General features: G+C 46.8%; 1 protein-coding gene across 3 annotated transcripts in view; it reads left to right on the top strand.

The window, feature by feature from the left end:
- The window catches only part of C1S (complement C1s), a 31,120-nt gene extending 16,247 nt beyond the window's left edge, over positions 1 to 14,873 (top strand). For all 3 annotated transcript variants that reach the window (XM_055002571.1, XM_055002572.1, XM_055002573.1), the window contains exons 7-12: positions 87 to 240; positions 1,192 to 1,307; positions 3,900 to 3,978; positions 5,861 to 5,995; positions 12,419 to 12,493; positions 13,727 to 14,873. In XM_055002571.1, coding sequence (XP_054858546.1) covers positions 87 to 240; positions 1,192 to 1,307; positions 3,900 to 3,978; positions 5,861 to 5,995; positions 12,419 to 12,493; positions 13,727 to 14,511 — 1,344 coding nt within the window. In that variant the 3' untranslated portion in view covers positions 14,512 to 14,873. The remainder of the gene's footprint in view (positions 1 to 86; positions 241 to 1,191; positions 1,308 to 3,899; positions 3,979 to 5,860; positions 5,996 to 12,418; positions 12,494 to 13,726) is intronic.
- Positions 14,874 to 15,471: the final 598 nt, after the last annotated feature.

Genomic DNA, 15,471 nt, shown 5'->3' on the forward strand with positions numbered 1-15,471 from the left:
CAAATTCCCCCTTTCTTTGGACTATGTTGTCTGCCTCTTCATTTCTCTCCACATTTACTTTCTTCTCATGACTGCTGTTTTTGCAGGTTTCCACGGGAGATCAGCGTTTCGGCCCCTTCTGCGGCAGCACATACGCAGGCCCTTCGGAAATCAAGGCTCAAAGCAACAGCCTCGACATTTTTTTCCACACAGACGAGTCCACGCAAGGCAAAGGCTGGACATTCTACTACTTTGGAGACCGTGAGTACAGACACCCACAAGGGAAACCTGCGGGGCTCTCTTGTTTCTCAGGGACAGAGAAACAAGCAGTTTGTAGCAGAACAGAAAAGACAAATGTGTTCAAGGAACTAAGGTGGCGCTTGGAGACGAGAACAGGTGATGGACTTCCATAGCAGGACGACGGCTATCGGCCATCGTCGCTGGGGTGGATCTGCTCCTGAGAACAGCGTATTGATTGTGCACACTGACAAACGGTGAACGGGTGCTGGGTGGGGAGAGGCTAAGGGAATCTGGCGGGCTGCTGGAAGGGAACTTTTGGCCGGTGCAGGGTAATCAGCAATGGGCTATCTGGCTGAGGCTCAGCCCCAGCTTTCATGGAGCAAGGGGCAGGAGCAGATGAAGAATCCACCGTGGAGTCTCAGCGCCATCGACTGGTTCCTGGGGCGGGGAGAGGCTCTCTGTGCTCCCTGTAGGCAAGCAGGTTGTCTTCCGAGGTGGCCAGGGAGGAAGGAGGGATCTAGTTGAAGTCCATACAGCTAGCTAGCTGGCTCTGAAGGGACAGCGTAAAGCAACGTCACTGAGGCTAAACCTCTTTGCCTTTCTGGGGCTAGATGGTGTAGGGCACTGTGGGACAGTGGCTAGAGTGTATGACTACCACTGGGGAGAGCTGGGTTGAAATCTCAACTTGCAATGGAGCTGTCTGGGTGAATTTTTGCCAGTCATTCCTTTTCAGCCTAGTCTTGCTCACAGTCTTGGAAGAGGGGAGAACTTTGAGCTACTTGGAAGGAAGGCAGGATAAAAATGCACTGACCCTCATGGAAGGAAGGATAATAAAATGCTTGATGTTATTGGATATGAGTTATCACCTTTGTGAACAGATGTGAAAGTTAAAAAAAACCCTTGAAAACTGGAAGGAGGGTAGGGAGAGAAGACAAGGTGGCTGGCTCCTGATGTCTCTTTCCATTTTCAAAGCAATACCCTGTCCACAGACTGTTACCCCAAACTCTGTTCAGGATCCCAGACGAGACCGTTATGTCTTCACGGATTCTGTGAAGGTGATCTGCAACGAAGGCTATGAGATTGTGCGGGTAAGTTCACATGTACATAGTTAAAGCTCTTCCCCGGCCCTGCTTGGCATCCTGTTGATCCTTCCTGCTGAGTTCTGATTTTCCATAACATTAAAATGGGAGTATTTCTGCCTTAGTGTCAGCATCTCTGGCCTGGAGACGGACAAATGACACAAACACCTGCAGCTGCCTTATACTGAACCGGAACATTGGTCTAGCAAGTTTTCTCTAGTAAGGGCCAATTCAGGGACAGCTTTTTTTCAGTGAGAAAATAGTAGGGGGAGGAAAGGATAAAAGTGTTCCCCACACTGCTCTTCTCTTCGATAATAAAATCCTGGCAGCTAGATGTGCAAAAGATTTTTTAAAGAATAAATAGGGAAGAAAGCAGTGATGTGCAGTTCATACCTCTGTGATAAGCAGAGCTGGGAACCCAGTGTCTACCCAGAGGCTGCTGGTTTGAGCCCGTGAGACAACTAGTTTTGCTTTAATTTCAGGGCATCACTTTCAGCCTGGAGAGCTTTAGAGGCTCCAAATAGATCCTGACTCCATCACTTGTACTCATCCTGTTGGTCCTCCCTCTTTCTGCATCAGCTTGCCTTCTTTATACTGACGATGAATACAGTTTCATCACTAATGCTTTAAAGGATCTTTTAAAGACCAATATAAGCAAAACAATAAAAAGATCAGCCCCTGCCGCTAACAGTACAATCCTGAGAACTGCTGGCGCAATTGCGGCAGCACGGCTTCTTCCCTTACGGACGTCCTCTAGAGGGAAACAGCCACACAAGCCTTCCAGAAGGTACAGACAGCCATAGGAAGTGCACATCTCCACCCTGGCAATCCACCAACCAGGCAGTGGCAGCCCATGACAGCACCATGAATGGCACACGCAGGTGCGGCCAATCACCAGCCGTTGCCCCTTGGTAGCTGTGAATTTCCTGCGTTGTGCGAGGGGTGGACTAGATGATCCTGGAGGTCCCTTCCAACCCTATGATTCTTCAACTCTGTGATGCCACTACCCCCTGCCAGGGAGCACCAGCAGACAGGGACAAAGACCCACCAACTACAGAATCCCAAACGAGGCCTCCTCTCCAGCCCAGAGGGAGAGGCACGCATGCAGCAGACAGGATGCCCGCCCCTTCTATGGTGACAGCCAACCTGGCAGCAAAAGAGCTGCTGACAGGCAGCCATTCCTGCTCTCAGCCCCACACACCTGTGGCAAGAAGAAGTGAAAAAAGAAAGGCAAAAAGGAGGTGGAGGGTGACCTCAAGCCCACAGCCCTGCAACACAGAGGACCAGCGTTCCAACCAAGAGGGGAGGGTCAAACGAGGCGTGCCAAGAGGCCCTGCAGCCCTGAGAGCACCACCAGCCACAGGGGTCCAGGGAACATGGGTGGGGACTGGGATAGCATGGCCAGGGCTCCTGACCACATGGGGGAGTTGAGAGGCAGGCAGAAGCCCTGGAGCTGACATTTGGCCCCAGCAAACTTCAAAAGGTGGAATGGGATGCGCCAGCTGACGGGCCACCCTGGAGACCCATCATTTTGCTGGGATGCTGTTACAGATGGTGTTAACTTTCTCCTGCTATCAGTGGGTGTTTCTGGGCTGGAGCAGCTTAAGAAGCGGACTAAGCGCAGTCACATCCCTGGCCTACCCTGTTCCACACTGGTGCAGGGATTTATGCGGGTAGCCTGCTGGAGGGTGGCCACAAAAAGGCAGCGCTGGTGGCCAGGGCCAGGCCGAGCCGGTGTGGCAGCTCTGGAGTGCTAGGCTGGCGTATGCCTGAGATATGCCATCACAGTGGTTAGTCGTCTCCCTAAATGCGTCCCCCTGCCCCTGATTGTGCCGTCAGGCATTCACAGTCTAGATGCTGTCAAAGATCTTGTGTTGTTCTCTACCTCCTTGCTACTCTGGTTGCCAGACTCCATCTATACATGTATCTTTTTTTAAATTTTTAAAATTTTATTTGAAAAAGAAAATAGAAATAACAATAAAAAGTGCATAGAACCTTATACAAAATACATTAAGCTACAATGGAAAGAATTTATAGAATATATAATAATAGATTTAAGCTGCCTAGGAGATATAAGCAGGATATATAACATAACTGAATTTCATACTGTTACTTCTCTCCCTCGCTTTATCTGTTATAGAAAGAAGAAAGGAAAAAATCTGTAATACTTCTAGATAGAATATCTAGTATTGCCTTTTTAGGGGTTTTGGGGGAAGGGGGTTCAGCACAAAGTGAGACTTTAAACATTTTGTATTCAACATTATATTCAGATTCACCATATTTAGTGTATTAACTTATTAGTTTTTAACTATTTAGCTTAACTGCTAGTCTGTTTTAATATTAATTGTATATTCTAAATTTAATAAATTGACCTAATGTGTATATAGAAAATTCATCCAATCATACAAGAAGAACATAATAAGAAGAATGGTATTGAAGAAGAGAGAAAAATAGAAATTTCTATACATATATCTTGATACCACCTCTAAGAGTAGAGTAACTTGCCTGAGATTTGCCTCGTGGAATAACAGAAAGGAATTCTGACGCCTTTTCCTATGGTGGTAAATTAATGCCAGCATCTCTGAATGACTTTTTCTTCAGCCAGAAGGCAGCTTCACCTCCTTCTACTCTAGCTGTCAAAGCAATGGAGAGTGGAGAGATTCTCACCTCAGGTGTGAACGTAAGTGCTGATTTCCTCTGTTGGTGGTCCTGTGTGGAATTTCAGGTGATCTGTGAGACCCTGTTGTGTATAACACAGGAAAATAAAGGAAATGCTTTCTTTGAAGTTATGAGCATACATTGAAAAGACAAGCCATATTTCAGCTTCAAATTTATACTGGAGTTGGCCTTTTCACATGAGCCATGTAAGGGCATTCTTGGCAGCCATACCTGAACTGTGGAACTCACTGCCCCAGGAATTACAAATAACACTCTCCTTATAATCTTGTGTGATCAGTTGGAAAACTCACCTTTTTTAGAAGACTTTTGAGCAGAATGAATGCTTTCTGGGGATTTAGTCAGTTTTAGTCTGAATGTCATTTTAATACTGTTTTTATCATCTGAGATGTATTTCATTTCTGTTAAAAAAAAAGGTAAAGGTAGTCCCCTGTGCAAGCACCGAGTCATTACTGACCCATGGGGTGATGTCACATCACGACATTTTCTTGGCAGATTTTTTGTTACGGGGTGGTTTGCCATTGCCTTCCCCAGTCATCTACACTTTACCTCCAGGAAACTGGATACTCATTTTACCAACCTCGGAAAGATGGAAGGCTGAATCAACCTTGAGCCGGTTACCTGAACCCAGCTTCCGCTAGGATTGAACTTAGGTCATGAGCAGAGCTTGGGCTGCAGTACTGCAGCTTACTACTCTGCGCCATGGGGCTCTTTTTCATTTTTGTTACCATATAGTTAATGGAAAATAGCTGTACTACTTACAGCTTAGAGATATTCCATTTTATTTAATAATGTTAAGGAACAATAATTTATGGACTTGCCCAAATATCACATAATTTTAGTTAGTTCTAGAACAAGTCTTAGTAGCTATTGTACAAGATATTTTAAGCCATTTCTCATCCTGGTAATCACTCTATGGACTCAGAAATACTTCCTGGTGTCAGAAGTGGAGAATGAATCACTAGATCAAATGGAAGGCCATTTCCTTACTGTACGGCTAGAATTAAGAAATGATAAACATGTAAATTGGACATTTGGTTTTGCCAGGCCTTTGATTACGGATTTGATTTGTGTGTGCATTTCTGTGAATTGATTTAAATTGCTTTTGGGCTTCTTATTGTTGACTATTTTGGGGATTTCAGCCAAGAGCCCAGTTTTAAATAAATAAAATTGCTTTATTTTGTCCCCAATCCCAAAAAGGGCTGATGCTCTCCTTGCTGTAAGGTAAGAAAATATGGTGATCCATAAAGAATAGTTCAGTCAGGTCCTCAAGAAGGTGATGCTTTTAAAATGTGCAACATGGGTATGAAGGATCAATACGTGGGGAGGGCATTAATGAGACATAGAAGTCGGCCCCATAAAGGGGGAGGAAGTGGGAACGAGTTACTCTGCTCTAATTACTCCATGAATGCAACACACAGGAAGAAGAGTGGAAAGTTGTGATCAGTCATAACTGTCGCCCTGTGCAGATGTCCCAGCCATGTGTTCGCTCCCCTCCCAAGGAGGGGGGGGGCAGACACAGACTCACTGGCCCCACCCCCCTCTACCACACAATCCCCACGTGGCCTGCATGGGTCAAGTGCACAGGGGAAGTGCCCACACATACGTTCCCCCTCTGTGATCAGCTGAGCTGTTTTGTGAACTTGACTGCTCATGCAGGCACATCCTCTGCACATTCACCTTGTGCAGACCAGTCAGCACTTGTGTGGAGACAGGGGTGGGGACGGTGTGCTGGGGTCTCTTCTCCCTCCCTATGCAGCGAGTGAACATGTGGACGGGACATCTGTGTAAGGTTACTATCCATACAGGTTTGAGTAGATGGCAGAGGATGGACGCTTCTCTCAGCATTAGATGTGTGTCAGTGTGTCTATTGCTTTTTCTTACAGCTGTAGAATGTGGGGTGCCTGATGACGTTGAAAATGCAGATATCCATTACGTAACAGGACCTGACCTGACTCAGTATCAAGCCCAAATCCGCTATCAGTGCCATGAGTATTATGCACCAAAGAACAAAGGAAGTGGTGAGTGGAACTTGCCGTGTTACGTAGCATGTTGTTCTGGGCTTGAAAAACTTATTCCAGGAGTTTCCAACTTTGTTGAACTTGTGGGCTGATTGTATGGATTCTACAGATTTAGATTGTTTCATTGATCAATTTATGTGATCATTTGTATTGATATTGTAATTTGCTATTAATATTATTGTATTTTCCTTCTTTTGTGTTTTCGTTGATTGCTGAGGCTGTGCTGAAGCAATAAAGTTATCTCATCTGATCTGAACTTGTGGGCACTTCCCAAATATTGAAAGCAAATAGCTCTCAACACATAATAGTCAGTCACAAATTACTGGGAAGTTCCCAGCCAGGCCTCCTCTAGTGATGGGAGCAGGAATTTCCCAGTGCAGACACACATTATTCTTCCAGAGTTCTTGTGAAGTACTTCCTATACTGCAAAAGCAAAGGAAAGCCAGGAGTGGCTTTTTCCTTTGAGCAGGATGGGAGTGGGAGCTGGTGGGTGGGTGGACGTGGAAGTAGTGTAAGGTAAGGTCAGGCCCTAAATATGCCAGTTAGAGGGAAGCTGCCAATGACACCATCTAAAATGAGTGAAAGGCTTTCACGTACGTAACAAGGACAATGGGGCAATGTACAGATAAGAAGGCTTTTAACATGACTGTAAGACTTCTCTCCCATCTCCACTATACAGCGCCTGGCACCTCTCCTCCCAATTTTGGGCAGTGATAACATCCACTTCAGCAGTCAGGCAGGTGGGACATGTTCGCGATGGATCGATCAATCAGTCTTTATTAAAACGGTCCTAGATCAGCCTAAAATGTAACAGCATTCATATATTCAGGAGCTTAAAGGTTAAAAATTATTATAGTGCACAAAACTAAGAAATGCAATGTCAGCATTCGATCAAGAATTTTTATACTTTCCTTAATGACGAATTTTATAAGCTGCCACAAAAAACTTTGCACTACGCACTGTAACACATTCCTTTTTTGTTTTGTGTGACTGAAAGCTCTTCCTTTCCCAAAGGCCAGGCTTTCCAATCTCAGGGTTCATTTCTGGGATGTACCCATGAAGAAGTCATGAATTCCAGGCTCAGCTTAAATAAAAGATGTTTATTAGTTAAGGAGTGACTGCAAAAGCATAAAGCACCGGCAACAAGCATTAAAATAATAAAACCTGACTGTTGCTAGATAATAAAACTACCTATCTAAAGCTTGAGAGCTAGCCACTTAAGTATGGTATCCATTGTTGCATGTCTCACCATCCTTTAAAGTGCGAGCCCTCTCTCATGCTTAGCTGGTTCAGTATACGGACGTGCTGAGGTGATACAGCGTGCAGCTTTCAGCTTCTGTCTGGCGTACCTGCATCATGGTGAAAGTTTAATCGAAGAAAGCTAATGGTTGTTGTGGATTTTCCAGGCTGTATTGACGTGGTCTTGGCATTGTAGTTCCTGATGTTTCGCCAGCAGCTGGTGCCAGTCACAGTGGCCGGCGAAATGTCAGGAACTACAATGCCAAGACCACGGCAGTACAGCCCGGAAAACCCACAACAAACATCGTTCTCTGGCCGTGAAAGCCTTCGACAATATATCAAAGAAAGGTGACTTTTTCAAGACTTGGTGAATCACCCAGCAACTCCAGAGCCAAGCGTTTCAGCGGTGTGAAAAACTAGGGCGTTAACACAACCTCTCCAAGGTCGAGTCTCTGGGGAATTCAGAGACTGCTGCACAGGTTTTTCCAGTCAGCTCTCTAACTACATCTCTGAGCTAGGCCACAACCTGACAATACTTAACAGTTCTGAACCTAAGCTCAGCTATTTTCTTCTAGCTAGTCTCAGGCTAGCATTTTCCTTACAACCGGTAAGATGGCCATCCGCATAAACCAAGTAGACCAGTCCTCCCCAAGGGATAGACCGGGAAACTGTCTAACGTGTCGTTAGGCCTCCATTGCAAAACATAATATGCTGCAAACCCTGGAACGGGTTTTCCCAAAGCACAACGCTGAGGGCTCTGTGCATGCGCGCGCGCACACAATCTTCTTGTATACAGACCTGTAGGAGGCCTAGGGACGCACAACCAATTTTTACCTTGAGCATCCCAAGTTTCCACCACAATATATTGCATCCCTTGTGAAATCTGTCAACACCCTCTTGGGCAGCAGTGGGCTGACCTGAGTTTTGTGTGGAAGACTTTTTTATTTTGCTTACTAGAATACGCCATGAGTGAGTTTAAAATTGATAAAGCGAGAGCATGTATTCCGGATCTCTCAAATGTAACAACGTAACTAATTTGTTATAGGTCAGACTTGAGTATGTACTTACGCTTAAGCCCATGCTCTTACGATGGGGTGTGTGTGTGTGTGTGTGTGTGTGTGTGTGTGTGTGTGTGTGTGTGTGTGTGTGGCCTCTCCCTCCCTCCTAGCCCTTTAAGCTGGGCAGTGGGGTGGAAAGACTCCATTGAGAGTTTTGCCTACCAGAGCCCCAACTCCACAAACGAAGCAGGAGTAGACAATGAAAAACATTCTTAAATGGCACCACATAAATCAGCAAAGCATTTCTAAAACAGCTACAAAAAAGCATCAAATGAGCATGCAAAAGGGTTTCCTGAGCATAGTACAAAGGCACATCTCAGCAAACAAGCAATAGGCCGCACAGAGTGCAGAAGAGCAGTTAGGATTAGGCAGGGAAGGGGACAGGGTCAGGCTGTTCCCTTTCAAAAATGATTTCACCATGTTGACTTGATAGAGTCTTAACCCTCAGGAACCGAAATCAAATCCCCACATCACACACTTGGCCACAGAGCTCAGGTCCCACACCTTCATGACCTCACAGAGACCCAACCCATTTTATTAGCCTGAAGAGGCTTTAACACCAAAGCTTTTCCATGGAGCCTGCAGCCAGCAACGGCCCCATGTCTGTCAAAACTTCCCTAGGACAACCCAGTCTTCCAAATATGGAGACCAAAGCATCTGCCACGGAGTTAGCGTCGATTTTGGCAAGCGGGCATACCTCGGGAGAACAAAATGCAAGATCGGTCTGAACCAGCATATTTTATTTCCTCTCAGGGTAGGTCTGGGAAGGGGACCAAGGACATTGAGGGTTACTTATTCAAATGGAGAGCCAATGACTTGCAAGTTCTTAGGGGGTGCCCTGAGTTTATCTTGTGACTTCCCCACCCTTTGACAGTTGCACACGAATTGCTGCGCAGGGTCCTGTCCTTTCGTACCCTGGCCAGTAGAAATTAGCTCCCAGTCTGTCCTCTTCCTTTTTGATCCCCAAATGGCCACTTATGGGAGTCTCATGGGCTCAACCCAAAAGTTTCTGTCTGTAAATTGCTGGCACTACCAGCTGAGGCTGAGGCTATCTGGCTGATGGACCAACACTGGAACAACCTTCCCTGTAAAGAAACGCCTGGCTAGCCATAATAAACCTGGTAAGAAGCACCTCGGACAGCTCCCCAGACTCTCCTTTTACCTCTCCACAAACTTCTGCCAAGCTTGGATCCGCCCTCTGTTGCTGCACACGATCTGGGCTGGATTCTGTGCGCTTGCGGCTGTCTCTCTTTCCCCTCTTTCTCAATTGCACACTTGGCCTGAGAGCTCAGGTCCTGCACCTTCTCTGCCGGAGGGCCAGTTTGCTCACCTTTCCCAGCAGCTGCTTGGCTTCTGGTGATTGCAGTCACAGCATACCTGTGGTGATTCAAGTTGGCTCGCAGCAGAAACTGAGCGAGGTGCCAGGTGTGGATGGCCACAGCCCACCCTCAAAATTCCAGGTGTCCTCTGGCCTTCCGAAGGTTGCAGACTTCATTCTCAAAAGGCTGTACAATACACAAAATCATTGATCTGATAGGACCAGGCTTTCATGGACCAAAGAGAGTTCTGCAAAAGTATCCCTCTTAGCCATTACAGTCCTGCCTCTCCATCTGGAGAGGAACGTTGCTTCTCTCCAACGTACTGCCCTGCATGGAACAAAGGAGATTCCCCTTCACTGCCGCTGGCAGGGTTGGGGCTGATGCTGGATGCACTTCCATGGGGCAGTCTCTCTCTCTATGTGCCTCCCCCCCCCCACCCTGCCAAAACAGGTCTTGGGATCTCTCTGCCCCTTCGTGTTGACAGCCTTGGGGTGGGGTGGGGCTGGGCTGGAAACGTCCATGGGGCACTGCAACTCCTCCTGCCACAGCTCCTGCGTCCCCCTGCCCAAGCATTTCTCATTTTGAGCTGGTCAGCTTGTTCCGCTGCCACCAACTCATCCCCTGGGTTCTTCACATCCAATGTCTTTTATAAAGATCCCAGTAAAACACACAGCTTCTCCCGGGCAAACAAATTCACAATAGAACCCTCCCGACCCTATTGCGGTTTCATTCCATGCCTTCGGCAATATTGCCTGGACGTTAGCCTCAAACTCCAGTAGACCAAAGGGTCTGTATTTGTGCATCTCATACACTCGAGGATGTGCCTCATTTTGTCCTTTTTTGCCCTTTATATTCTGACTCCAGATCAGAGTTTCTGGTGGGATTTTTATCTGGTCTAAGCTTATGCACAGAGGCGGAAAAAATCTCAGTTTTGCTTCCTGATGTTGAAGCGCACGTTTCATATAGAGTTTCCCTTTTTACCTTTGCTGCTCTGAAGAGAAGGTCTAATGCTGCAAAGAAGTAGGGCTTTGCCTAACTTGCAGTTAACGTATGGATTGAATCAATGTCTGTTTTAATGGAATTTCCCCCACGTTTTGGTAAATCGGTATTGTATATAGTTGCATTTTACCTCATTTTTATCTTATCTAATGGGTTTTTGAAATTTTGTGATGGCCTACGGCTTTACACAGTAAACTCTGAACGGAACAGAATCCAGGCCCTGGGCACTCCTGCCCTCAAGCCGCTTCTCAAGTGAATGCCTGGCGTGGCCCTGTGGCTCCGCTGACTCCCTTCTCAGCTGGGGAACTGTTTGCCTGCACAAACCAAGGGACAGGCCCAAGTGCACCGAGGCTTTTGCTCTGGACTGGTCCACGTTGTCTGGCTGAACAGGATCTGCTTCTGCTAACAGCTCCATTAATTTTCCACTTCCTTGAGGTCTCAGAACTTTTGAGAAGTCAGTTTGGGGGATGTTCTGCCCTGCACAAGCCTGTTCAAAGCTCACAAAAAACAATTCCACCTGCTCCTGGTCCAGACCCCAAGACAGTCACTTGAAATCCACTTTAGCAGCGCTGGAGGGGGTCGAGTTGGCTTGTGCCACCCCCGTCCCACCTGCCTGCCTCACAGAGCCAGCCTGTGATCCCGCTTCACTTCATTCTCCTGCGTCTGCTGTCTGAGCATGTGCAGCTCCAGCACCTTCGTTCTTGTTTCAGGATCCAGACATCTCTGAGTAGGCTGCCACCACCAGACTTTTCTAGGCTTAACCCCTCACTAGCCATTTGGGAACTGGTGAGCCTCTGTGCACGTGCAAAGTTCTAGCAAACGCCTGAGCTGGAAGCCCATGAGTGAGGACACCATTGACACAGCTTGACTCAAGCAAAGAAAGATCTTTATTGTACTCCAGAAGAATATAAAATATAGGGACTGCACAATATATAGGAATATACAGTGCCCTAGGCTTAGCAGCTAATAAAAAGAAAGGAAAGGAAAGGGGCTAATGTCTAACTAGCTCTTGAGAATGGCCAAAAGTACCTGGACATTCTTGCAGGATGGGTGTGCATCTCTTGGAGAGGTAGGGGATAGAAGCAAGCCTCCTCTAGCACCCTCCTTTCTCCATTCCCAATGGAGCACCCACACAAAAGGCTACGGAGCCCTTTGGAACCTTCTTCCCCTCCTCAGGGTGGAGAGGAGAATTTCCCTCAATCCTAGGCAGTTAAAACCAGTCCTCTACGCTAGGGTCTGCCATAGGCGTGTCTCCCACAGAGCTCGGCTTTATGATGGACCAACAGGTGACGAAAACATGCATTTCTCCTTCAGAGCCTGTCAGTTATAAAAACATCCTGAAGAGAGTAAAGAGTCCAGTAGCACCTTTAAGACTAACCAACTTTATTATAGCGTAAGCTTTTGAGAGCCACAGTTCTCTTCGTCAGATCCCAAAGAGAAGTGTCCAGTTGAGATCCCAAAGAGAAGTGTCCAGTTGAGCCCTGCCAGCCTTTTCCTTACTGAGAAGAGATCCGCTTTCTCAGGGCTTGATTAGAAAGGTGAATTACTGGCCAGCTTGATATCTGAAGGCCCGTTTGGTAATCCTTAGCATGACATAAACCGTGCTGGATTAGGTCAAATTTTTATCAAGTCCAGCATTCTTTGTGACAATCCTAAGCAACCAAAGTATGTAGGCGGCTGCAAAAAATTGTCTTGTGACCCTCCAGTAGGCCTTGCTCTGTCTTCTGGCCTCTGCTCTGATTGGATATACCACGTGGATTTTTTTAAAAAAGCAATAAACTAATTACTATACTTCTTTATTTCCAAAGGGATTTATCAGTGTTCTGCCAATGGGCAGTGGGTGGATGAAAATGAGAAAACAGAACTTCCTGTTTGCATCCCAGGTACGATGCCTAATTTTGTTCTCTCTCTCGCTCTGCTTCTCTCTCCCATCTCTTTCTAACTGTGGATTCAAAGAACCTCAATTTTCTATTGTAAAGTAGGTATATTCCTCACTGCACCTCTTTCTAGGTTAGAGATCTCCACCGAATTTTAAAGATCTTTCTTCATCTTCCAGGGATGTCCAATAATTCATAATGATTAAAAAGTCAGTGTCAGCAGCCTGCAAGCTCAGTCTTGGCATCTAATCTGCTTTAAGCATTTGGGATTTGAGCAACCCCAGGGATTCTTTACCCTGATAGCTTGCAGGAGTGGCATTGATGGGCTCTTTGGACACCCTTCCAGAGGAGTTAGCCGTGTTAGTCTGTAGTAGCAAAATCAAAAAGAGTCCAGTAGCACCTTTAAGACTAACCAATTTTATTGTAGCATAAGCTTTCGAGAATCAAGTTCTCTTCGTCAGATGCATGATCAGGCATCTGACAAAGAGAACTTGATTCTCAAAAGCTTATGCTACAATAAAATTGGTTAGTCTTAAAGGTGCTACTGGACTCTTTTTGATTTCGGACACCCTTGTTGTTGACCACTTTGTTGAGTTAGCCTTCACGTGGGATAGGGAGACTGACAGCCAGAAGGGGCTGAAGAACCTTGCAGGGTCACTGAGCCCCAACAACAAGGAAGGCCAGAAACAGGAACCAGGCCACCTAGGGTCTCCTGATGAACGAGTGTACCTGCTAGCCTTTTACCTGTCCTGCAATTCCTGCACCTGAGAGGGCGTGGGAAGCCCACTGCTTCCAGCTTCTGCCCTCCTGCCGCCTCTTACCTAGCTGGTGGTGGTGGTGGGGAACAGGGAATGGACCGAGGAGCCCCGTAGCCTGCTCCCATGCACTCTGGAGCACTTTCTTGTCATGCTAGGAATAACGTAATTCCCGGAGTGACAAGAAAGTGCTCCAGAGCATGCGCACTCTGCATGTACATGCAAGATAAGTTTTCCCAATGTGTGAGCCCCTCCAACCCCCCCCCCAATCCCCAGTTTGGGCTCTGGGGGACCTGGCAACCCTAATTCCTGGCACTGTACATAAACTCAGGCATGGAGTTGCCCTGGACAGAAGGGAGGCTGAGTGAGATCACAGCAGACACCCGTCTACTTTTGACCACGTAGTAAGTCTTAAGTTGTTTGGGTCAGTTCATTTGTTTTTCTGTGACTTGCATATTTGATTTTTTTGGGCTCTTCCTTCTAGTCTGTGGAGTTCCTCGTACCCCCATCGGAAGCGCAGGAAGGATTTTTGGAGGCACAAAGGCTGATCAGGGAAACTTCCCTTGGCAAATCTTCTTTGAAAACCCTCGAGCTAGCGGGGCTCTGATTTCTGAACGCTGGGTGCTGACTGCCGCTCATGTGCTGGAGGGAAACCAGATCCCGACCATGTACGCAGGGCTGCTCTCAGTTGGCCCACAGACGTTGCAGGCTGTCCAGCCACTCCTTGTGGACGAGGTATTCATGCACCCTGGGTGGGAAGAAGCTGCAGGAGAAACCCGGACGGACTTTGATAATGACATTGCTCTGGTGAGGCTGAGGGAACCTGTGAAGATGGGTCCCACCATCTCAACGATCTGCTTACCGGGCGCATCCCCAGAGTATGATCCTCCAGAGCAGAAACTGGGCTACATAGCTGGCTGGGGCAGGACAGCAGATAGAAGGAGATCCGTTGTGCTAATGAAAGCTCACATCCCAGTGGTGAACATGGATCGGTGCCGAAGCGTGAAGCCGGAGTCCTCTCTGGGCTCCTCAGCCTACAGATTTACAGACAATATGATTTGTGCCGGGGATGGCCAAAGTGACAGCTGCAATGGGGACAGTGGTGGAGCCTATGCCCTTCCTGATCCCCATGAAGACACGCGCTATTATGTTGGAGGCCTTGTTTCTTGGGGACCAAAATGTGGCACTTACGGCCTTTACACTAAGGTGGTCAACTACATGGAGTGGATCGCAGAGGTCATGAGCCGGCAACCAGAAGAAGAAGAATAGACCAGGCCATACCGGTGCACTGCCTTAGTATCCGATGGCACCCACTGACTCTCTTGGCATTGCGCTCAGGCCATAGGGCTAATGTGAGCTAAGAAAGTTTGGAGCCAAGGTCCACAGCATTGCAAATGGCAAGTGCCTGCTTTCCTCTGCCAGCTCCTAAGAGCATCTGTTTTTTAAAAACACGTATCTGCTTTTGTTCTTTTTAGTGGTTTCATTTATTTTGTCTTTGGAAATTCCCATCTATCACCTACAGAACTGCCTGAGGAAAGGAATATTAATTCAATTTTCTTTATTACACAGTCAACTGATCTCTTTCAATAATACAGTACAATCATTAAAATAATTTGCTTGTCGTATTTGAACATGTTTGGTTAACAGAATTCTTTCAGTATTCTGGATCTGGCCTCAATGGCTACATTAAAAATAATTACTTTCCCCATAAATAAATATTGTCCCCAGCAAGAAAAAGGGTAACCAATGGGGCCTCGTATGGTAGCCAAAAATGGAACAAATATTTCACCTCTAACCCCTTTATAGTAATTATAAAATCACAGCATATAAGCTGCAGCCTCTACCACTCCTGTACCGCAAGGACAGAAACAACAGAAGGAGTTTGCTTGTAATGACGCTCACGGATTGGTGACGGCAAAACGTTGGAAACGTTCTAATGTAGAAACCTTTCTGTATTTTTGGAACACGTAGTCCAAGGATGAAAACAGGCAGCAGTTTCACCTTACTGGCAAGGGGGAGGGGGCTTGCCAGCAATGTTGTGATATCATCGTGTTGCCAATGACACTCTAGCATTCAACCAAAAATCTATGCTTTAGATCTCATAACCATAGAAGAGCCAGTGTGGTGCAGTGGTTAAAATGTCAAACGAGGATCTGGGAGACCCAGGTTTGAATTCCTGCTCTGTCCTGGAATCTCACGGGGTTACTTCGAGCCAGTCACAAACTCTCA

This window comes from Eublepharis macularius, chromosome 18, assembly GCF_028583425.1.
Source record: "Eublepharis macularius isolate TG4126 chromosome 18, MPM_Emac_v1.0, whole genome shotgun sequence".
Classification (NCBI taxonomy): domain Eukaryota; kingdom Metazoa; phylum Chordata; class Lepidosauria; order Squamata; family Eublepharidae; genus Eublepharis; species Eublepharis macularius.